The sequence below is a fragment of the Serinus canaria genome, chromosome 3 (assembly GCF_022539315.1).
Source record: "Serinus canaria isolate serCan28SL12 chromosome 3, serCan2020, whole genome shotgun sequence".
NCBI lineage: Eukaryota > Metazoa > Chordata > Aves > Passeriformes > Fringillidae > Serinus > Serinus canaria.
In genome coordinates, this window is record NC_066316.1 from 60742249 (window position 1) to 60767294 (window position 25046).

A 25046-nucleotide genomic window follows, 5' to 3' on the forward strand; every position below is an offset into this window, starting at 1 on the left:
ATCCCGTCCTCCTGTTCATTTTCTACCGTCCTCTTTCTTCACTCTGAGTGCATCCTAGTCTTTTCCTTATGTCCTATATGACGCAAGGCAATAAAACCAAAAATGAGGCAAACTGGTTTATGGATCTGGTCAGGTTTCTGCAACTTCCACCAAGCGCTGCTAGGTGGCAATATATTACCTGGAAAACCAGGAGCTTCCAGCCAGCCGCTTTCCTCTGCTTCCGACCGAGCTGGGACGTGCCTAGGCATCGCTTCGCTCCAAAGAGGGGACAAAGCCCTTGGATCAGGACCTGGTGAGGGCAGCTTCACTCACACAGATCTTTAGTGAGGTTTTCTAGACACAACTGCAGGGCTGAATCCTACTGGAAAAATTCTTTGTGAACCCAAGAGGAAAAATAAGAGGCAAGTCTGCTTGTTGCAGAGAGTGTTCCAAAAAGGAAATGTATCCTTCTATTGTAGCACTGCCTGGGACTAGACTATCCCATATTCTCGATTCTCTGAACAATTCAAAGTTGAAAGTACCTGTTCAGCCTGAAAAACTTTTGTTTTCTCCACACAAATGAATAATTGGAATCCCTACATATTCAATCATATTTTTTAATGAACTAGGCCAATTTTGGAACATTTGTATTGACAGTCAAGTAGAAAAACAGCTTTAATGAAGATGGAGAAGATGTATTTCCAGATACATATTTCAGCCATGCTGCAAATACCTAAAAGTGAGTCATCCTATGTATATGTCTCAACAAGGACACAGAAAGACTGGCTCAAATTTACATAATGTTTTGAATTTGCAAAGCAGTAAGTGATCATCATTGAAACCATTTATTTCCCTTGATCTGGCTGCTGGCAAAACCGAGGGTGACGGTGCCATTTTATGCCAGCCTCAATTACACAATTTTACACAATTACAGTTTGATGTCAGGGTAGCTTGCGGCTTGCTCAGCACTTTGGCCCAGCTGCCAGAGCTGGGTATAGGTGAGTGGCACCTGGAGCTGGAGAGGCACAGCGGCAAGGAGCAGGACAGCTGGAAAGAGCTCCTACTTAGGCTGAGAGGTAAGATAGATGGATGTGAAAATGGGGAGCCCAAGTCTCTCCTTGTGGCGACGTGGACAGGGAGCTAACATGGCTGCTGCCTGCTGCGCGACCCCAGGCACAGCAGGTGGGGCCCCGCCGCTCCAGGCTGGACGCTCCCGGCAGCGATTCCTATCCTCACCTGGGCCACCTGAGGCGAGACCTTGTCCTGAGCCTGCGGAGAAACGAGCATCTCTAATTACCCTGACTTGGATAGAAACACGGGGCTTGGTTTTCAGAGATGGAGGCGATCGGTGCAGAAAACAACAGTAATGACGACTGCTTATGTAGTATTTAGCAATCTTGGAGCTGACAAGTATCGTCTGCTTCAAAATAGCTTAAATTCAGGCAGAGTTCTGTGTGCTTGGGGTCACGCCCCTATGGACGCGGTATGAAGCCCTCTCCTGCCGGCCTCAAGTCAGCCCCAGCTCCCGGGGTCTCAGTTGGCTTTTAATGCGCTTTGCTGGATGCGGGGCTGTCCCGACACCGCGGGGCCGGGGGCGCGGGCAGGCGGCTGCGGGCCCGGCCCGGAGGCCGCGGCCGCGGTTCCCGGCGGGGCCCTTTCCCCGCAGCACCGCCCGCCTCTGCTGCTCCGCCGGCGCCAGGGCCGGTCAGTGCCGGGCCCAGGTCAGTGCCCGGCCGCGGGGCTCCGCTGCCCAGGCCGCCCGCGGCCCTAGGGGGGAAAAAGGGCCCTCTGCGGGGGAACGGAGCTGCCGAGGCGGCGCGGGGCTCCGGCAGCGTCCGGGGGCGGGGCAGGCGCGGGGAGTCCCGGGCCCCGCCAGGCCTCGGGGCGCCCGCGGCAGAGGCGGGCTGGCTTCATCGGTACCGGAGAGGCCGGAGGCGCTTCTGCTCAGCCCTGACGCCTCGGGTCTCGCTTTGCGAACAGCCGGTCACCGCCTACTTTGGCCCTGCTCGGCACTGAGCCCTGCCTTGGCCGTTGATTTAACATAAAGTAATTTTGTAAAAAAAGAAAAAGTGTCAGAAAAGCTTCCATAGGTCAGACCGCATGCATCAGCGTGCTGTTCGTGATTTTGGCATCGCAGGTTAACAGCAAGAAATATCCGCTGGGGAAGTAGCTTCCACCCCTCGGTCCCTTCAGTCTTGATATCTTCCCAGGGTGGTACCGTGCCGGGAGGTTGCCATTGCTTCCCGGGATCCAGTGTGTGGAGCCAAGGAAGCCGGTGACAGGCAGTCCTGGTGTGGTGCTGCTGGTTCCCACCGCTGTTATAGGGAGACAAGGGAATCGTGGCTGCGTAGCCGGTTCAGACCTCGGTATATGGTGGTTTTTTTGGTGTTGCTGTTGGCAGGAGCATTTATGGGTGATGGTGGTGGTAAGGAGATAATAGTAAGAACTGTGAATTAAGTGGAATTCAGAATACTTCTTGACCATAAAAGTTACAGTTTTCAAGGCAACCATTGGGAAAGCATCAGTATTTGCAGTTACAGCAAGAATAGGATTCATGCTTTCATGGTTCAGGACTTGGTGACTGAAAGGCAAATGATGATTTGGTTGTGGTTGTTTCCGTTCCTGAGAAGTTGTGCATCTGCTCTTAAAGGTTTCTAAAACACACCTGGTGGGCAGTGAACTTAAAAGAGTTTTCTGTCATGGTTAAAAAAGCTCCTTTGATGACATGTGTGAAGAGAACCTCTTTGGATCAAAGCTTTAAAAAACAAAGGGCTCGAGTGCTTTTTGCAGAAGATAACAGATTCTTGCCCTCCGCTATGAAACTCAAAATCTTTTACTCACCATGTGACCAAAATCAAATGTTTTTAAGTAGTGTTATCTGTATTTATGGAAAGGCTTTCTTTGTCACCTGTTTTGCATCCTTAAATACCATTGTTTTTCAGTATGTATCATTGTGATTTGTTACCTATTCTTCGGAATAATTAAGATGTGATTAGGAGAGAATGTAATTGTTTAGATATAGAAGGACAATTCACATCTAAACTCTAGCCTACAGGGATCATTAAAAAACTAAATGAAGAACACATAGTTTGGAAAGCCATAGCTTGCTATGCCCAGAATTGGGCTGCTCAGAAACTATGAAAATAACAACAAAAAAAAAAAGAGAGATAAAAACAGAAATGAGGTGTAAATGGTCAGCCAGCTTAAAACTGAAACTACAGACAAGGGGGGTTTTATACTTACAGGGTTAAAAGGTTTTTCTTCCTCTAGTTTATTTTTATTTCCCATGTACATTATTTGATGCTATCTTAGTTCGTTAATTTGGACATGTTCTCAATTCTTGTTCTCTCAGCTTCTGGATGGATAAATTTTTCTTCTAATGCTGACGTCTAGAAAGTAGCAGGCCCAAATCTTTTGTTGTCTCAATGGTAATACAGAGGATAAAAAATTGTCCTTTAAAATACCATCTACTTTTAAAGCCTGTTTTTAGAGGAGTCATAAGGCTTTTCAGGTAACTTGCTGAACTGAAGGGACTGTTGATCCCATCTAATTTCTCTACAGTGCGGGTACCAGAGACAATGTACTAAAAATTTGAACAGGGCTCAGCAAGTTCGAGAGCCATGACATTTTGAGAAAGGCAAGAGGGATCCATCCCTTAGCTGGGGAGGCAGAATCTCCTCAGCTCCCCAGCTTTGTTTACTTTCTGTATTTGCAAATTATGTTTTGTCAGTAGGTTTTCTGCTGCTGATCCCTAGCATGCTTATGATCTGCTCGCTGCTTGCTTTCAGCACTGAGAAAGCCAGCTGGAGAAGTGACTGCCCTCAGCTTGCTTCATCTGGTAATTATTAGAGTGGGAGAACCTGTTGGACAAGGTGTTTAAGCTAACCTAACCCACGCATCATGGAAGGAAAGTAGAGAGATGGATAAGTGGATGAGGTAGGTGGAGGGCTCTGTAACCTTCAGGTGAGGGGGGGTGACAAACAACTGGCAACAGAGGAATCCTGCATGTGAATCCTCCCTTCTACACCTTTCTTGTGTCAGAAGGCAGGGTCTACTGAGTCCTTGTCACTGTGAGACCAAGCTGGCCTCCTTTTGTGTTTGAATCTCTTCTCTTTGTCCAACACCATAATTTATTTTCTTATTTTATTCCCTATAATCACCCACCAGCCTACTGCCCTGGTTTACAGTCAGTTGTTTTTATTTTCACTCATTTTCAACCTTTTTTTTTCCCTACAAATGGGCTATTTTCATGCTTTGTTTTCTCCATCACTTTGCCTTTTCACCTGCTGTAGGGTCAGTTGTGCCAGCCATCAGTACTGGGCCACCACTTGCTTTCCATTAATTGGCCACTGCAGGAGCCCGTTGAGGCATCTGCTAGTCATGGTGACTGCTCTCTAGTACAGGTGAATGCCTTTTAAAGTCACTGGTAAGCCACCCACACAGGGTTGAATTGTGAGTCATCTCATCATCATCCTCAGTTCACACCTTCTGACCTTTCGTCCCTGTCTTTCCACTTCTGTGCTTGTTGCTGAAATTGCAGCTGCCAAATGTCTTCATCAAGTCAGGTTTCCTTCTTGACCGAGTACTGTTGATGCCTTTGGTAGTCTCACAAAAGTGCCTAATTGGGTTTTCTTATGCCATTTGAATATTTTCTCCTCCCTGAGATTTATTTTGTGGATTTTGTCTGTTGAATCCCTTTATTTCTGTAATGCTTAATCTTAGTATACCTTCATCCAAACCCAGAAATTCAGTTGATGGGGTTTTTTTTAGTATCTATATCTGCACATCGCACCTGTCACATCCTGCCCCAGATGAAACTGCATGCTTGTTTCTCTGGTGTATTAAAAACACATCCCTGCATCTTTTTTTCCCCATTTTCTTTTTCCCTGACTTGTGTCAAGAATTCAGGCACCATTTTTGAACTGGAATTTTCCTTGCTCATATATTTTAACTTGCTGATTTAGCTTGCTGTGTAGTGCAGTGATTCTTGTTTGAGCATACAGCTTCTAAGATTCAGTTCTCTGGCTTGTCTTAGCTCTTCTACCCTTTCTTCTAGAAAGTTGCTACCTACAGCCCTTACCTCTTACTTTGTCCAGGTATCTTAATGTTCAGCAATAATTGCAACTGGCAGCATTGCTGGGGTTGCTGTTTGATACATCATGTGTTAGGAGAAATTTGGGTTGCAACAGAGTAGAAATGGCAAGGGCAAATACCCTTGTTCACGAAGTCATAATTTCCCAAAGAATCTACTCAGGGAGTATTGATGTTGTTGCTATCCCTATTATTACTATGTTTTATTAACATTGTAAGGTCTAAATTTTACCTAGACAGTTGCTAGAGGCTGTCAGAAGGCCTCTGATAATCTGCATGCACAAAAATACATAGATTGTGAGTGCCAACCTGTAGATACATGTGCTGCTCTTGCAAAATGTGTGTCAGTCCTTTGTGCTGGGGTGCTGGCACTCGATGTGTTTATATTAACCCACCGTCTGCTACCCCACAGGCAAGGGTGTTACAAAATCACTTGAGTGTCAAATGGGATTTAAACTGTTGTTTTATGTAAGAGGTGCAATAGCTATGGAATGAACAACTATTGATATCTGTACTGTTGGCTTCTCTCTTAGTTGTCACCAGTGATATATAAAGCTGTAGCACTGAAAACATATGAAAGATGCTAGTTGACCACTATTATTACTGTCAGGCTGGGTTTTTTTTTCATTGTAGGAACTGTGCATAAACTCCTTTTGCTACAGAGGCTAATGGCTATAGCATGTTTCCTTTTTAAAATTAGATTTAGACTCAATTTCTGTAAGTATGTATAAATAGATGTGATTATGCTAAACTGAAAATCTGAAAATGTTAGTGTTAATTATATCTCTTGGCTGGTCCTACAACATTGTAAGTATTCCTGAAACATCTTTCTTTCACTGCTTTCATGCAAAATACAGAAATAATCAATCTCAGTCATGCAGTGGATTGTGAGCGCTCCGTACTGATTGAAATTCTGGATGTTGTTTGTCAGATATCAGCAGAAATCCCTTTAGACTGAGAGAGCTCTAGCCCTTCCTATCATAGTTTTCTTGAGTGGTTAGCTCAGTCAGACTGAACTATTAAAATAATCTTATTTTTATTAAAAAATTTGTATTGGTCACTGACTGGTACTGCAGGAGATGGTTGTAAAGAAAATAATTCAAAAATTATACCTTGCATGAGTCATTAATCATGAGTCATGATCAGCAGGCAGTGGTATCCAATTTGTTTTCTAATCCTGCACTTGCTGCTGCTGTTCTTTATTACCATAGTGATAATATTAAAGAGCTGTTAATGCACATAACCACGCAGTTGAAAATGACAAACTCTTTTTTCATTGGAATAAAATTTCCATATCTTAAGTCTGTTTTGCTCACTGTATTTCTTGTCATGAGAAATTCAGTAGCGTACAAAAGTCATAAAAAAAGTTTAAGTCAGCAAGTGGTTAAGTTAGCAGAACAGCCTATTTTCCCTCCCTCCTCTTTGCTTTCAAGACAGTCATTGGGGCTTCTTAGAGAATTCCAGCTAGTCTGTTTTTGTATGAGAGCTGGGGACACTTTGTATTCATTAAAAATTGGGAGTTGGTTGTTCAAGGTACACTTTACAAGGAAAGGCTGCACTGTCCATGTATTTCATGTTTTTTCTCTCCTGGGCAAAAGCTAGCAGCTGGATGGAAAGTTTTATTGCTTTACGATATGCTGAGGAATGACTACTGCGGTTTTAGAGAAAAGGGGAAGGCTGTCTCTCTCTTGAGAGACTGAATATAAAAAGAATCAATTAGGAGAAATGAGCTTTAGAAACCCATTTTCACTCTTTAAATAAAATTTTAAAAGCTCTGAAAGGTGGTAGCTGAAGTGTTGCAGACTATTAGAATGTGCATAGATGGAGAGTGTTTGGGTGCAGCAGCAGTCAGGGAATGTTTTTCACGAAGTAATGAATCTTGTATTCAATTAGATTTTAAACTTGATTAAATTTTGTAATTAGTTTTATTAGTTTACACTTTGGAAAAGTTCATCATGACAGATTAAAGCCTGTCTGTCAACATATATAAAAAATCATCCCTTTGTGCACTCTTGTGCAGATGATTTTATAATGCATAGATTTGTGTAGGCCTTACTAGTTTCTTTGTGTTGAGCTTGTGAGATCCTGGTGTATTGGTGGGTGCAGTTTGGCAGGACAGGTATGAATCTACTGGCATAGGTGGCTCTTCGCATTTGCCTGGTGTTGCTGCATGTACCTTCACATTTCATAGTGTGGTTGCTCTGCAAATTCCTCCCCCCTTTGAATGAGGACTATACTTGCACCAACAGAAACATTTTCAAGTTTAGTGTAGAGTGGTACAGCCAGTGACAAGATAAGTGTCCACCTGACAGGGCTGTTCACTTGTTTCATTAGGAGCTAATTGTGTGTGGTTTTTAATGTGCATTTACTTGATCATATGTAAATAATAAAGGTTTTCAGAAAGTTTGAGTCTGTAAGATACCCTGAACAGAGCATACAATATAGCTGTCACCAAATTCTGTCTCGGTGAATGTGTTTTTGTTCTGAGTTCACCTTAGAAAAACTTTCCAACAGCTGTTTGCCAATTTTGAAAGTATCTTGTTTCTGCCAAATATGATTCAGAAACAAAGAAGGTCTTTTCCCAGCTGTCAAAAAAATGAGCATCTACCATGTCTTCTGGATGGCCAAGCCCATTAAAAAGTAGGCTGGGGCAAAGGTAGGACTACTTTATCAAATTGCTAAATAACAAACTTTTTTTTTTTTCCCCATGTCCTGTGGGGATTCTTTTGATTCCCATTCTGATTGGTTTCTAAGATGGCTTTATTTCCAGATCAGCTGTTTTCAGTTCAGGCTTTACCCAGTTTCTTTCAAGTCACTTGTAAACTGCTTTCTCCAGTAGAGCCATTTCCAGAGTAAATAAATTAAGGCAGAGATGCAGATCAAGTGATAGTTACTTTCTTGTTATTTCCTGATCTACAGTTGTACCCTGTAGAGTGGAAATAGCAGAGGAATAAACCATGGGTATACTGGTACACAGAAATACTTTACAAGTATCATTACCTGTATAAAAAGCAAATATGGTGCTCAATGCATAATACTGCTGCACACTTCTTATCCTTTGGAGCACTGCACAGACTCTGTGCCCAAATGAGATTAACTCAAAGTGCTACTGGGATGACTGGGAAAAGCACATAGCAATCAAGGGCTAAGCAGACTAATTAGTTTTAAGATGGGGTGTGACAACTGACAACTAATGGAATTAGGTGACAGGGAACAGACTTTGATATAAGAATGATCTTCAGTTCCTAATTTTTAAGTTCCTCAGGTATTTCTCTGGGGAAGGTCTTGCTCTAATAGTTGCTTACAGAAAAGCAGGACATCCAGATCTTGAAAGTTGTGGGATTTGATAGGATTTTTCCTCCATTATAGGTGTGTTTGGAGGTCTTGGTATTTTTTTAGAGGGAAGGGTGAGGGAGGGTTTGGAAGAGTAATACAGAGTAAATTGGTCTAGTGGAATATGTAGTTTTTTCTGTAGTTTTTGAACCTCTTTTGTTTTCTGCACACAAAAACTTTTTTGGTAAATTTTACAAGGAAATATTTTAAAAGGCGCTAATACCTGGCTTAACTACTAAAATCACTCCATAAAACTCCTTCTGTTTACTTGTGATGGAAGATTCAAAATAAGAATTTTGTTAATATAGTTTGCAGTGATTTCTGTCAACTGTTATGATTGTGTCACCTTTATATTAGTTTCTGCTGTCATATTTCCCTCTTTCTCAGAGGACTGAAGTGGATTTCGAAAGAAGTTTCCTAATTTTTTTCCCCTTGCTCCATGTATTTCCAGAAATGACCCTTGCTCCATGGAAGAACTTTCTTCAGATTACAATGAAAAGAATACTACAACAAAGAAGGTTGTCACTGTATAATGGTGCTCATGGCTACGAGGAAGAATTGATAAAGAAGAAACTTCAGCAGTTTTCTGGTGGATCCATCAACCTTTCCAAAGAAGACAATGGCATTGCAATACTTACTTTGAATAACCCAAAGTTAATGAATGCCTTTACAGGTATTAATTAGTTGATGGGATTGCTGGTTGGTTTTGGTCTTTCTCTTGTTCAGTTACCTGTTTTGACATTTTGCCTCAAGAAAGAGAAACACTCTGCTTTACCACACCTTAGTTAAAAGAGTAAATGTGTTTATTCTGATGTGCAGCAAATGTGTCCAGTGTTTTGTAGTAACTTTGCTATACATGTCATAAGAATCTAAGAAATTCTCAATTACACAAGGACTGTCTTGCAGAAGGTGCTTCTCCCCATGTTGTTTAAGCGTTAGGACAATTCTGCCACTGAGCTCTTTCTTGCATCTCCTCTCATTTTGTCATCACTGCTCTGGAAATATGGAAGGCATTTTTGTGGGCCTGAGACAATGCCACCTCCCTTTTATAGGTGATATTGAAAAAAGACTGAGTTTATTGCTTGGTTCTTTGCCTAAAGCCTTCCCTGTACATTAAACTTCTGTAGTTTGGTCTTTTCCACCTACCCAAACTGGCTTCCATTTGTTCTTCATTTGCCTTATGTCTTAAATATCAGTGACTGGTTAATTAAACATCAGATGAGCTGGGTATTCTCAGCTGTTGCAGGTCAGTGATCTATTTAATATGCTTTTACACTGGAGAATAGTTAGCTATCAAAACCAAGTGCCCTATTTTATTAATCTTGTATTACGAGAGGGTTTTGTTCTCCAAGTTGAGTATATTTTCTGTCTCTTCTTAATTATCTAGATTATGCCAATTTATACCACTCTCTTCAGATGTGAGTGGCACAGGTCCAGGGTGTGAATCTGCTTGAGCTGGAGCTGTGCATAAGCCTTTACTGTAAGAATGATTTTATCTGTTAATATTTTGGTGTGAATACATTTGTGTCATCTTGCTGATTTCTTTGTTGCCGTTTTGTCTTCCTGCCCAGTTCTCACTGTTCCTTTACTGTGAGTGAACATTTTGTAACATACTAGCAAAGTGTGCCCTTTACATGTCAATCTAGTCTTTCCACTAGTGATTGCTGAAAGGAACCTAAGAGAGCAGCAGAATTGGTGGTAATGCACCCAGATGTTTTTGCATTCTCTTTTGTTTTGCTTAAAAAACTCATGTTAAAAAATCATTACCTAACTTAAGAAATTGTAGCTAAAAGATGTTAGCGTAGGGATTGTCCTTCTGCATGCCTCCCTGTCAGCATACATGCTGTTATACAATCAAAATTGCATGGTTGTTTCTCCTTTTTCTACAGATTGGTTTCTGGTTTCGACTCAAAACAAAACTGTGCAATGTACACCCTGTAGACTGTGTGCTTTTGGCTTATTTGTTGTGGAAGTTGAAAGGGGCATGCAAAATGAGCTGTAACAGCAAAAGGAGAGAGCAGATTGGGTTTTTCTGCTCTTTGAAGATCAGGAGTAATAAAATTCAAATTGCTTAAACCAAACTTTCATAGACACTGACAAATATGTTCTCTGTTTTCTGTGTGCTCGGCAGGAAGGGCTCAGAAGTGAAGAGTCTTTCCACAGAGTATTGCATTGGTAGCCGTGCTGAGCAGATGCAGCTGCCATTTAGGCAACTGATAGCTGTTCTTTGCCTATACAATGTTCTGTGTAATGTTAATGTGCTGAAATCATATCACACATCTGGAGTTGAGCACCCAAAATTAGCAGATATTTTCTTTCTGGCTCAGTTAGTTGCCTGTAAAATAATCTCTTCTCTCCTTACAGGACTGCTGTGAAAATAACTTATCAGTGTATGTCAATTAGATGTTCTAGTAGCAAAGAGGAGCTACAAAAACCACTGAGGAAATTAATAGCTCTGTCTTTGTTGTGGATACTCATTAGCATATAACAAATGAGCCATGGGATCAGGCAGTTCTGTTTTAGAGTAGTGTGTAGAGAGCTGTACTCCATTTTGCTAGGCAATAGCCACAAAAAATTGCTCAGGAAAATCTTACTGTCAGTTCAAGAGATGTTGCTTCTTTATGCTGTACACCTCTGCTAGAGACTTTTGTTTTCATGGGAGGGAGAATAGAAGCAAAATCAGGCTGGTCCCCTCACTGCTGCAGTGAATGGTTTGGCGTCTTAATTTATACTGATCTTAATTTCATTTTTAACATTATTATTTTTAAAATGCAGTTGCTGAGAAACTACCAGGAACTTAATCCTTTGCCTTCAGTTGTGTATCAAATAATGCTCTTGAAGGGGCAGAATGGGGTGTGCTGCCCTGGAATTGCCTCAGCAGAGCCTGGTTGACTTCATCAGCCAGAGCCTGTAGATATAGGCTACCTCCCCATCAAATTCTGTTGATTTTGTGTTTCAGAGCTTCTGAATAGTGGCAGATGTGAATTTATATATCCATGCATGCTCCCTCTAGAAAGCTGCAAAACATTATTAAACTGCTGAGGGAAATTCTATTTTCCAGGCATTTACTTTACACAGCAGTTTTTTATCTCAAAGGAATTATGTTTATTCTAAGCTTGAGCAACTCCTGAAATCAAAACCAGAACAAAATTGTTGGCAAATTGCTAATGGGTGATATGGAGATTGTTATGCCTTTTTTCTCTTCTTAATTGGAATCTGATAGCCACGTGTTTGAAATGGTCTCTCTGGAAACAAATGCTAATAATGGCAGTTTAAGCCTGGTAGAACCAATTTCAGCAATCCAGCCTCTCACTGAACTAAACTTGAATGTAGTTTAAAAGAGAAGAAAGCTAGCCTGTAGGAATTAGAAAATAATGATAATAGTTTTTATTTTCTAGAATTTACTTGAAAACATTTGTGCTCAGGTTATAGTTAAAATGCAAACAAATTATTGATTATTAATTCTGTATAGAGCATGAACTTAGTGATATCAAATAATGAAAGACTAAGATTGACAGAATGAGGATTTGCTTTAGTGTTGTTCCTTCTTCATTATGTCAAACATCAGGAAATATACCTGTTGGTAAAATAATAGTTCAATGTTGTCAGGAATGGATAGGAGCCTCTTGCAGGAGAGTAGAACAAGCTCTAGCCAGTGTCTCTTGTCCCCTGCTATTGCATGTAACAGGCTCATATGGATCCTGCATTTTTTCAGTTAACTCGATTTTTTTTCTTGGAATACTCTGTGGAAAGACTCTTCAATACCTCACTGCTTTTCCTGTAAAAGAACCACTAACAGTGGTTCTGCTGTATTTGACTCTAGCAATGCTTGGATGCCATCCCAAATACCTTTCTGTTAAGAAGGAAAATATGCAGTAAGTGAAATCCACAGGGTTAACGCACACCTGTTCGAACAGCAGCATTTGCAGAAAACTTGCTGAGTGTGCCATCAGGCTGGAAAAGCATTTCAAGTGAAGACTGACAAAAATCTCATCTAGGCCTAGTTCTGCTCAGTATTTTCATTCCTGGCTTAGATGATGAAACAGAAGGTGAACTGCTGAAATGGTCAGATGACCCCATATTAGGAGAGCTTGCAAGATTATTTTTTGGAGTAGAGGAGAGGCATTCAGTGATCTTGATTAGCTTCTGCAAAGAGCTCAAGATCAACAGGGTGAAATTCAGGGAAAACAAATGTAATGTGCTACATACAAAAAGCATGACCAAATTATAAATACAGAAGGGAAAGCAAGTGGCAAAACTACTGGCATTCTTTAGAGGATCATAGTATGGACTTGACAGTGGGTAAAAAAAACCCAAGTCAATGCTATTCTGGTATATAATATGTAATTTCCTCTTGATTATTGGCTATCTAGAAACATTGTCAAACTGTGTTAATTCAGTGGGTGAGACCAAGCCTAAGGGATAAATACTTGACTGAGTGTTCACTCTTGATATGGGACTGGGAAGCTTACTTCATAATGAACTGTAAGAAAAAAAAAACATAGAAAACATAAATGTCCCCTGGACTGGCTGCTAATGGGAGATTTCAGAAGAGGATGAGTCCTGTGCATGCAGGCATAGATTTAAAAAAACAGCACTGTTGGCAGAGGAGAGAGTCCTCGAGAGTATTAATTGAAAGCACGTTTCTATCTGTAGAATGTAACCATGTCCATCTAAATTCTTGTCAAAGACAGGTAAAGCTGAGAGTGTCATCAGCCTGCATGTACTCTGCTTTCTGAAATTAGTTTCTGTAAATGTTTTCTCTTAAGTATATAACTGGACAGAGTCATAGGCATTCAGAGAGGAAGAGCTTTAAATTAATGCAGGTACATTCCATTGATGTGGAAGATGCTGCTGTCTAGGATGAGCTCTAGAAACAGGAGTTTGTAGAGCTCCATGTCAGGAGGGGTACTTAAGCAAATATAATGTTCATGATGTTTTATGATGAATTGGATGTTTAAATAAGAAATAAAAAGCTAGTACTGCATGATGATATGCTTTATAAAGAGAGTCTTTTTAGAATGAAACCTTTGTTAACATTGAATGGTTGTGCCTTGAGCCCACCCTGGACATGATTCTTTTCTATTCTCTGCCAATTGTTTGGGCAGGGAGGAATGTCAGTATGTCAGTAATTTCAATATGACTAGTTGGACAGATCTTGATGGATACATATAAATTCATCTGTCCTGAATGTATGCAATTGCAAGCAGAAATAAATTAAACAGAGGGTTTTTGTTTGTTGGTTTGTTTGGTTTTGTTTCAGAGCTTTCTTGAATGTAACACAAATATCCTTCATACAGAATATCCTTTGGAATTTTGGGAAGTGCATTCTTGGAGAACAAATGTATGCCAGTGATTGTGTGCAGGATTTAAGATGATACTTTCCATTGTGATTTTAAGCCCATCACTTATTAACTATAAGTTGGTTTTGCTGGTGGAAAATGTAACAAAAACCCATGATGGTGATAATTTCCTGTTAAAAAATTTGTTTCTCTCGTCTTGTGGCAGGCACTATGATGTTAGAACTCCAGGAGAGGGTAACTGAACTGGAAAACTGGAAGGATGGCAAAGGTCTTATTATCCATGGTGCAGGAAACACTTTTTGCTCGGGATCTGATTTGAATGTTGTCAAACAAATATCCAATTCCCAGGCAAGTATTAATACACATTAAGGTTTTGGAGAAAAATTAATTTTTTGAGATTCTTTTTAGACAGAAGTGTTGTACTACACTTCCGTAATTTTACATACAGGTCACAGAATGGAGTTTTAATGGTAAAAAAAATGCTGTCAGCCCCTTCAAGCTGTGATTTAAGTGTTATTGTAAGTGATTCATAACTCTAAATTCCTACACTAGATGTTCTTTTTAGCCTTTTCTTTTAAAACTGTCATTTCAGTTTCTCACAGCAGTATATGGTGAATTTGCACGTCAGATAAAATGTACTTCTGTAGTTTGACCTTTAGGAACAGATAAAAGTAATAATTTCTCATATTCTAAAGTAAAAAAAAAAAAAAAAAGAAATTTAAGTAGAATGGCTGCTATTAGAGAAAGGTTTCTATTTTATCAAAACTCTGTTTGGACCTGCATGAAATGGAAGAACAGATGCAATTCTTATGCTGTACTTGAGTCACATGAGTTTTGTGTATCTGTGAAGTTGCAGAGCTTGGGGTTTGATGGAAATTTTTGCTCATGCCACCCATTAGAGAACTTTCACATGTGCTACAGTTCTTTCTGTGGGTTAATATGTGGACTTGGCAATGTGTGAAATAGGGCTTTGCCAGCTGCCTGGGAAGAGGGTCTTCCTGTGCTGCTCTTAGACCTGGTTTGCAGCTGTGGTAAGTGCTAATCCTGGTGGTTTTTTGTGGCCACTGCAAGTTTCAGGATTTAACCATGTAAATGAAACATTTAATTGGCCCTTCCAGTATGAATATCAACACAAAAACTGGTTAATCTGATACTTGTCTTTAGTGATGATTTTTTTTTCTGTTGTAAAACGAAATATCATAAACCTGGCAATGTCTTAGATTTTATTTCTGGCCTTGTAAAATAAAAAGGACAGTCCAGTTTTCAAAGGGTATAGGACACTTTGTTTTGGGAACACCACAAGAGAGATACTTTTCTTAAGACAGAAATGTCATGCTTTATAATGTAAATGGATTTGGGGGACATATTCATCTGGTTATTTTATAAGAACTGACAATTTAAAAAATATAGATGTAGAGGTGATTTTTTTCTAAATGGATTTTTTTTTTATTTTGATCTGCAATTTTTAACTTCTTTGAGCATTATACCAACAGAAAAGGAGGTGAAGCCAAGCAAGGTCAGTTCTTTCCTTATTTGCAGTCTAGGCTTTTCTTCAGAGTTCTGCATTCAGTAAATCTCAGTGAAAATGCTTCCATACATTTCGTGTTCTCTCTGTATGTTTATACAAATTACTTGGAGCCACAGCAGTGGCAGAGAGGGCTCTTGCAAGGGCTAGGTTCGATAACAGATATACTGGACAGAATGAAATTTATACATGTTACGACTTTGTTGAGAATTCTTTGCCCATAATCTGGATCTCTCAATTGAAATTAAAACCTAAGAGTTGCCAGAAATGCTCCAAGAATACTTAAACATAGTTGCTTTTCTTTTTCCTTTGGAGAGTTCAAGCTATTTATCTTTTACTTAGAGTTTCTTTATAATAGCTCCTAAAGCATCTGTTTGGTGGGATTTAATAGTCTTTATTAAATAAAGCTTTACTGGAGTATGGAACAGCATTTCTTGTTCTTCAGTCTTACAGAACTCTTCTCTCTAACCTGATGCAGATGAAAGTGTTTCATCTGATTTCCGGTAAAGTTTTCTGTAGGCATCTTCAAGGCAAAAACAAACAAAAAAAAAAAGGGTGAATAACTTCATGCCTGAACTACTGTCTTTCAGAGTGTCTCAGAATACTCTGAGTTGGAAGGGACCCACAAGGATGATCAAGTCCAACCTCTAAGTGAACGCACTGAACCCACAACCTGTTGTTATTAGCACCATGCTCAAACAACTGAGCTGTCCTTTACAATTTTTTTTTCAATTTTCCTTTACAATTTTTTTTGCTTTAGCCCATAGATTTTAGTAATTGCAGAAAACACTTTTATTGTATCCAACCAGTTGCTTGAGGGAGGACTGTATTTTTCATAATTTTCGGTACAGTTAGCTTTTCTCTGTGGTGCAGAATCGGCAGAATAAGGGACAAGAATGCTGAAGGATTTTCATGCCCCCTAGTGGCTCTTTGTCCTCCTCTTCCACTTCATCCTTTTCCTCTTTCTTTGTCCACCATCTCCCATGTTCAATTGTTTCTAACTCTAAAGCAAAGCTAGGTCCTCTGCCTGTTTTTCTTTTCTGAATGCTAACATTACATAACCAAATCACAGAAGGTAAATGAATAGCAGCATTTAAATAAAAAATATTTTTCCTTTTGTCTTTATAAGGCTTTGTAAGCTGTTCCCAGAGCAAGAACCTCATTCTGGAGTGAGACTTGAAAAGTTGCCTAGCTGAAAAGCAAGAATAGCTCTTAAAGCAACAGCTCAGAGAAAGAAGCACAAAGGAATATTTTGCTTTCCTTGTCCCTGTCTAGAAGCCCTAGGACAGAGGTTCCCAAACATAAGCTGTGGAGGGAGGGCTTTGGAGCAGTTGGAGATAATATGTAAATTATGTTCTATCTGTAGTGCAAATGGATTCAAAGCTCTTGCAGCAATTACAGTTTTCTACTTTATGAAGGTGACTTTCTTCTTCCCTGCGTCTCCTAGGCCCACACCAAGCTATTAATCCTCTTCTTCCATATGTAGTGCATTTTACTGCATTTTACCTCCCTTTCTTCTAGCTAGATATCTTCTTATTTCAAGGACAGTATTAGAGGTGCAAATATAATTATTTTACTAGACTGCAGCAATCACCTCTTAGTCAGAGAATTTTATCTGAATAGTAGCCTTATTTTTCTTGTCAGGAAGGTTTGAAGGGTTTATTTGCCAGGACTGAAGCTATTGCTTTTTTTTTTTTTTTTTTTTTAATTATTATTTAGGAGTGTTTTCTGTGCAGGCATCTTTTGCATGGGCTACACAGTAATCTTTCTACCACCTGAGAGAATGAAGACTTTATTTTATCTGCTCAGACATAAATGCATTTTTCAAGTTTGTCTCTTCTAGAATTAATCTTTAATTACCATTTTGGATTTTGTCATGAGTTGAGAAGGCCAGTTTGAATGCAAGGATTCTGCTGTGATGAAGTGAAAAATTGTGTTCTCTGAAGAGGTTTTGTGCAGCTTCATCCTGACAGTTGTAATATGGGAATATTGCAAGTCTGTGTCTGAGAACAGGTACCTTGTATGTTTGTGTGGGCTTTGAACTTAGCTACTAAGGCAGCTATCACAAAGGGTTTGAATGTTCTTTAATTTGGAATGGAAATATTGCTGCTGTTCTTAGGGGGTGTAGGAGATGGCTACAGTGATAATTAAAAGCCTTTTTATAAATCAACAGGAGCTAAAATTTTCAAGTAGCCCTTCAGTGTAGTAAAACTAAATACACTGGGTCTTGTGTAACAATTGTCATGGCACTCACATCTGCCAGAGATCTGCACCTAAACATCATAATGCTGGTTGGCTTTGGGCAGAGTAGCTCTTGGGAATGCACGACTAAATGGACAATAAATCACCTGAAATTGGCCTGTTATTTCATGGTTCTATTCCAAAGATGTACTGAAGACTTACTGCGTATATTTTCTTTCCCTGAGGTATGAGTCAGAGGCTTTTAATTCAGGCAGATTCTCTAACTTGCCAGCTTCTGTAAAACTGTCTTTTAGGAATTAGTAAATTCTGTTAAAGAGATTAGTTTGTTTGGAATTTTTTTTTTATTATTATTTGGAAGATGTGCTGAAATTGTTACCTACTGTTTTTTTTATTTCTGTTGTGTCCAAGCATAATTTTTTTTTTCTTTTGCTTGGGATAAATAATACATGTTGTTCAATTCAGTATGTATATGAATGTGGTGGTTCTGGATCATTTAGCCCTATTTGTCAAGTTCCTGATTAATTCTAGATGTCTGAGAGAGAGGATAACAACAGGGAAGGCGGATAGATAATGACTTTTTCTCAAAATATTTTCTTAACTCTCAGCAACTTGTGACTAAGACTTCTAGAGCTAGAGGTGTTGCCTTCTATGTAATAACCTTTTGTTGATGGTCCTATTGTGAATTTATGTAGTTGTTCTTGAAATCATGTAGAGGCTGTAATGCCCTGCTGCCAAGTGTTCCACATTTTAGCTACACGTTGTAGGAAGAAATATTTGTTTTGAGCATATTTTATTTGGAGCCCTGTAGTTCTTGTACTAGATTAGAAGTAAATTATTGTATCTTTTTCACTGTTGATTGCAAGGAGATGTAAAACACAAAGGATGTGAGACATAAGAAGAATCTTCTTTCTGGTTTGGTTTTTAATTCATTTCAGTGTTTTGTGGTTTGGTGTTTTTAGTTTTCCTTTTTTTAGCTGAAATGCTTTTGGCCCAAACAATAAAAGATTAAATTGGTAAATTGTATCTTGTCTAGAACTTGATGGATTTGGGACAGTAAAAAGTATGTAGCACACTGTGGCTTTGTACAGAATTTAAAAACTCAGATTAATTTGTGTTCAGCTTAAAGTGAGAAGAGGAAATTAGGAGGAAGCACTACAATTTCACAGCAGAGAAATCCAGAATTGCAATTACTTTAACAGTGGCTTAATTTTAATTGAAATTTATTTAAGTCAGTTGAGTTCTGATTTTTTTTTTAACCTGATTTATACTAGGTTTTCTATTTGTGCATAGCAGGGTTGGGCTAGAATTTGGGCAACATGAACCAGAGACAAAACCCAGCAGAAGTAAATATAAAGAATGCTTACTCCTGTTTACTTTGTCTACGTGTTTATTTGCTTCACATTAAGATCATGTAACATTTTTTAATTTCCTATTCATTGTAGGATGGGATGAATATGTGCATGTTCATGCAAAACACCTTAACCAGACTTATGAGGTAATATATTTTATTTACCCATTTAAGAAGTAATTATAAGTGTCAGAATGTATTTTGGCTAACTCTTTAACAAGATGTTTAAAGATAAATATGTATGTATGTATGTAAATGTGTATGTTATATATGTAATTTTGAATCCCAGACCTTGTATTCACACATGGTAATCAGGTAGATATTTATGGATTTAAATTAGGCCTTAACATTTTGTAGCCATTCCACTTTTCAGAGACTTGGACAGGAAAAAAAGCCCCTAGGCTTATGTGTGTAGAGCTAGGAGATACCAGAATTAAGGAAATCTAGGCCTTCGGATTTTCTGAAACTCAACCTCTCTAACTCATTGGAAATTGGTAGCTCTTAAATAACAAGCAGCAATAGGTTATGCAGCCTACATAGGTAACATTGATTTGATATATTTATTTAATCTTCCCACTTCACAAGAGGAGTGTGTCAGTTCTACCATCTGGTAATTCTGAAAACAACTCCCTTTCCTTTAGACTTAGCTTCCCTTAAGAAGTCACGTTTCTGTTAAATCCATTTGTGGTAGAGTCTATGTTTTTCTGCTTAGAGCTCTTTGAAGATGAATATTCTTTGTTTTCAAATATTCTTTGTTTTCCAACAGTCTTTATGGGAAAATGTTATGAATTAGCATTTTTTCTGTAAAAATTACCCAGGAGATTGGAAACTTACATTAGTAGTACTGTAAGGAATCCTCAGGATTGGAAGCCATTTGCATGAGCTTGTCTCCATATAATCGAAATTGATAGGGCAAAGCTAAGAGGAGGAATATGTGTGAAGATTAAGTCCCCACCTCAGGTGTGTAGACTTAATGTATCTTTAAGCCATGGTTCAGGGGGAGCACTGAGCTGCTGTCTGGGGACATCTGTTGTAGATGAGATTAGTCTCTCTCAGAGCTGAGGCTGACTGTGATCCTGAGAGAGGTGCCTCAAATGGATTAGAGTCTGGATGTAGCCATCTTGGACCCACATCTTCTGCTTTCTCATAAAGCACAGGAAAAATGAGATTGCCCTCTTCCACTGGGTTCTCTTGTGCCATGTATTGTATGAACTGTGCTGCAGCTTGTAAGTGAACTTGGCTGTAAGAAAGTGTTGGTGTTTCTGCTGAAGGAGAACTAAAACCAGACATGGTTATGATTAGGATGCTGACTTCTGAATGTGGTTTGTAAACTGCTCAAAAAGCTAAATGTCTATTCATAGTAAAAGATGGAACAGCTGTATTAATGTGCAAATTCTGTGACTAAACAGCTGCCTTCATTTCTTAAGGAACTTGCCTTATCCTAAGTCACTGTTCATTAGTATTCATTTCTCATCAGCAGTGGGGAAACATACTTTTCCTTCCCTCTGTCCTTTGAATTACCTTGAACATGATTAAATACCTTGAACATGATTAAGTACAACACCAACAAAGGTAACAGATTGCTGCTTTCCTCAAAAGGTTTTGTCTGCAAAAAAAGTTTTGTTGATGACTGAGATAGTAGCACTCTGTTTGAAGAAGCTGCTGAAGCTGTCATGGTAAATCTCATTAATTTTAGATAACCCAGCCCTTCAGTTCTTTGTGTCTCTTTCTGCTCTTTCTGTGATGCAGTGGCTTAGAGTAGAATCTTGTGTTGCTATCCTGTCACTCCTCACAGGTAGTCTTTTTAGATATATTTTATAGCAGGTATTTTTCATAACATGTGTTTTTCAGTATGTGATCTTTATTTTGATTCCATTTAAAAGATCTGTGTTGCTCTTTCATTACGGGATTCTGTATCAGTTATGCAATTTTAATTTTGACATAAGTGGAATTAGTGTTGTGCCAGTTGCCCACAAAGATGTAGTTATGTGATTAAATTGGAACAGTATATTTTTCTCAACTTTTACTGTAGAAATGGTTTGGTTGAGTTATTTTGTAATTTCTGAACGGTTAAAAGCATGAATTTTGCTAACTAAAGTCTCTTTGCAGGTTGCCTTTGTTCAGTGTTGCACTAGTTCAAGGAAAAGCTTTTGGAGGAGGAGCAGAACTTACCACAGCATGTGATTTCAGGTAAGGCTAACAAGTGTGTAGCTGTTACATTGGGTCAGTGATTTAATGACTGTACCATGAGGTAGCATTTCTACCAGGAATCACGTTCCTGGGTTCCAAGGCATTTGCAATGAGATTTTGTCATCAGACTTCACAGGAAAAGTTGTGGTTTCTGCCAGGCTGTATGGTTTGAATCACTGTGTAAAACAGGAGCAGTAAGGAACTTTAGCAGCTGACTGTTTTGCACACCAAGTGGGCCCAACTCACCCCTGAGTGAGAGGTAGGAGGCTTGCAAAATAGTGTATCTCCCTGTGTCTCTTTTTGTGAATGTAATAAAAATAAATAAATAAATCTCTTCACTGCTCTTGTATTTCTTGTTCTGGGTTTATTATTTGTAACATAACTTTGTGCTGCACAGCTATTGAAACAAAACTTTGAGGTGCAGAGGAAAACAAATGAGGTTTCATCCCTGTTTTTTTTTTTTTCCCATGCAGGTGCAGGGATTTGCTAGCATGAAAAAACTGGCAAAAAAAGAGGGGTTTAATTAAACAGGCAGAGCAGGAGTAGGAAGACCCTAAAGTAATAAACTGTCACTTTATATAAACCATTGCTAATGTGTAAACAGCCTACAGATGTAGCAGGATAAGCACAGTGGGCAGCATCTTGGAAAATGAGGAGCTTTTAGTGAGGTTTTCACCTAAGAAAAGGAAATGTGCTCTTGAAGAAGGCCTTAGTGCCTGAAGTGGGAAAGGAATTGCCCTGAACAAGCTGAAAGAAGGTACACTCAAAAGTAAAGTAAACTAGAATATTACAGTGCTGTTCCAGGTATCAGGACCAGGCTTTGGATAGAGGAGATGGTATCTGCATTGTCTGAGCCACTTGGAAGCAATCTTCCTTTGCTTTGAAAGTAGATGTGGCTGGATCTTTCTTCATATCTGCTCAGCACACAGTGAGCTGAAGCCCCAGCTGTGGTGTGGGTCCAGGCTGTGTTACAGATAGCAGAGAGGCTTTGTGTTTGACAGCTGCAGTGCTGGCAGGAGAATGCACCTGGGAGACTCAGCAGACCTTTCTGTATCTGTGAGCCTGTCAACAGAAAGTGTTTCTTGTTATCTCTAAATAGGCATTTAGGGAATGGGAATATAATGAAATGGAAATCTTCTGGCTTTTTAAAATACGTAGTCTCTACTTACACTCCAGCTATGCTGTTTTGACATGCTGTGTAATTATAGGCATTATCAAGTAGCTCTTATTTGCATGAATTGAGCAGCTGCAATTCCTCTCATGCAGTGCCATAATTTTCATAATAACTACAGCTGTTGATCCATCTTCCATTACTTTCTACACACCCATCCAGTGCAACTAAATAACAGCCATTCAGGAGCAGCAAATGGGACTTAATTAATAACAGCAACAAGACAGAGAAACACACTCTGTGCTGTTATTGCTCTTGAATTTGAGGATTTTGATACTGGTGGACAAAATTCCAGGGTTTTTTTGAGAACTGTAAGTAGATATTAGTGGAATAGGCATTCTGCCTTCAGTCACTAGATGACAAAAGATGAACATGAGATGGAAATCAGAGATTTGTTTTCTTCTTTGAATAATCTGTTTGAACATTTTATTTTTTTAAAAACAAAATGTGTTTGTTGTGGTTGCTTTTAATTCTAGATTTTCAAATACAGTTCTGTTTTTAAGAGTCTCTGTTTAAACTACCAAACTGCTTGGTTTTGGCCTGAAATATTTTCTTATTTTTATCTCTGCCACTTTATATCAGTATAGTTAATGTAGTACAGTTTGAGCAACTCGTTTGAACCAAAATGACCTAGGTACCTCCTCTGAAATGTGGTCTGACAGCATGATACACATTCTACTAAAGTAGAGGTGTGGACAAGTCCAATTTTAAAATAGTTGAGGTGGTTTAAGATATTACTGATACATTCTTCCTGTAGCGGTTCTTGTGGCTACAGAATAATTGTCTCATTCTGTTTTAAGCTGGCTCATTTAAAATTGGAGGGGGGGCTTGTGTGAACTTCAGCACATTTATTGAGGAAATAAGGACAATGATAAAAAGTGAAAGCATTTTAGGTTAGTCCACATTTAATCTGGAGGAAGAGGTCTTCTCGAAACATCATCTTCAGTCTTAGGTGTTCTGTGTGTGGTTGCAGTATGGCTCTCCAGAAAAGCAGTATCCTTATAAAGATCATAAACATGTTACTGGGGAAAAAAAAAGATCAGACCTGTCTAGACAAGGGCAAGGTAATTAATTTCCTTTCAGACTTTTTCTGATATGAAAATTGGAAAGATAAAGCTTCTGACACTGGAATTGTTTATCTCAATTATTACTGAAAAACTGGGTAATGTAGAAGGGTGCAAGTATGAAACTTGCTCAGACAGCTAAGCATTTTAGTAAAATTTTCAAGAACTATGTACTTTTTTCAATGTGCCACAGTTGAGCGCATGAAGGTGGCTCGTGTTTTCTGCTGCCATATGTTAATGTATTTTACAGTTCTGCGTGACACTGGAGCCATTTCAGTGAGGTGCAGAAGTGAATGTGATGTTGGATTTAGTGATGGAATTTTACAAATAATTGAGGTGCCTGCTTTGGGTTCCTTTATGCAGAAACTTGAAGTGTGTCTTGTGCTTACACAATGTGTGAAGGCAAGGAGAGCAGATTTGTCAGGATTGGTTGAGGACTTCAGACAGGAAAACAGGAATGGTTGTGGATTGTTGGGCAATAAGCTGACAGATACGGGGAAGAGACAGTTGGTAATGAATCCATTTGTGCAATTAGCAGATCACAATAATCTCTGAGTGTGGTTGCTGCAATGTGCTACGAGATAATAGCCAAATAACTAACTTTGAATTCTGAGCTGTCTTGTCTTCTATTTCATGTTGGTACCTGTGAGAAATCTCCTTGGGATAATGTCTGTGTAGGGCTTTTACATACATCTACGACTTCAAAAATTTGGTCCTACCTCACCTGGCAAATGGACTTCCATTGTAACTGAGTGCTTCTGAGACACAGAGTCTCTTTCCCCCCATCTCCTTTTTCCTCTCTAATGCCGCTGCAGTCCAAGTAGACGTGTGTCTGTGTCCCTGCCATGTCAATCAAATTTAAAAGTTGGTGTCTTGAGGTGGAGGATGAGAGTGCAGAGATGGAAAATTGCCCATTTCTCATACCATTGATCGCAAAATGGGCTCATAGGTAGAGACAGGCAGTGATTTCCTTTTATTCTTTAGAAAATAAATTAATGAACTGTAATTTCTTTAGCTGTAGTTGATGTTGTGCAGTTAAATTGCAAAGGGCCAGTTTCATTACTGTTACAAGTGCTGAGCTAACTATTAACTTAGGCTAATAATACTGCATTTATCAAATTGGCCTTCTTTCATTTTAGTGGTGGGTTTTCTGTATTTCTGTGAAATATGTAGGCATGCTTAATATTACATTTTAAGGTGTTAAATATGTTCCATGAAACACTTAGTAAGAGATTAAATGAAATGTTATTAAATAGCTTTTGGTGTGTGTGTTCCTGTGATAATTTATGTTTATTTGATTCTACAAATTGTATTTAGTGCATTAAATGCAACATATAGGAAGTCAAAGGAACAGAAGATAATCTAGTCTCTGCATAGATGTAGCTACACTATGACCAACTTTTCAGTGGTTTCACCTTTCAAAAAGGAGAAGTGGAGGAAGCCATAAAGACTTCAGTATTCTGCAATAAACTTTTTCAAGAATACGTTTCAAAACATCAGAGCACAGCCCGTGAACTTCTTTGGAAATCCTTTACTCTGTACAAGGATTTGGGCTTTTAATTTTATCAGGAGGGACATTTAGGTGTAAAGATGCCACTGTTTGAAATGAGGGTGCCTCAGGACATAGTAGCATTTTTTATTGTGTAGAGCCTGATAGGAATGTAGTAACATGGGGTTCACATATTCATGAATTATTGCAGAGTCCAGGCTCTCAAAGCACTTTTCATTCATATGACTATAACATTGCTACACATCATCAGAGAAGACTCAGTAGCCAAATCCGAGTGGGTTCTCTGTAGAAGCCTAAAAGATAAGAGACTAAAATGTGTGTGGTTCAAAA

The 25046-nt window shown here is 39.1% G+C and overlaps 1 protein-coding gene across 8 annotated transcripts in view; it reads left to right on the forward strand.

The window, feature by feature from the left end:
• The first annotated feature begins 218 nt into the window (after nucleotides 1-218).
• Nucleotides 219-25046, forward strand: part of ECHDC1 (ethylmalonyl-CoA decarboxylase 1) — a 43703-nt gene continuing 18875 nt past the window's right edge. The window contains exons 1-6 of one of the 8 annotated variants that reach the window (XM_018916853.3): nucleotides 799-1055; nucleotides 3768-3915; nucleotides 8855-9076; nucleotides 13912-14054; nucleotides 18876-18928; nucleotides 20891-20971. In XM_018916853.3, coding sequence (XP_018772398.1) covers nucleotides 8857-9076; nucleotides 13912-14054; nucleotides 18876-18928; nucleotides 20891-20971 — 497 coding nt within the window. In that variant the 5' untranslated portion in view covers nucleotides 799-1055; nucleotides 3768-3915; nucleotides 8855-8856. The other 7 variants (XM_018916861.2, XM_030236181.2, XM_018916873.3 and 4 more) reach the window with 7 other exon arrangements.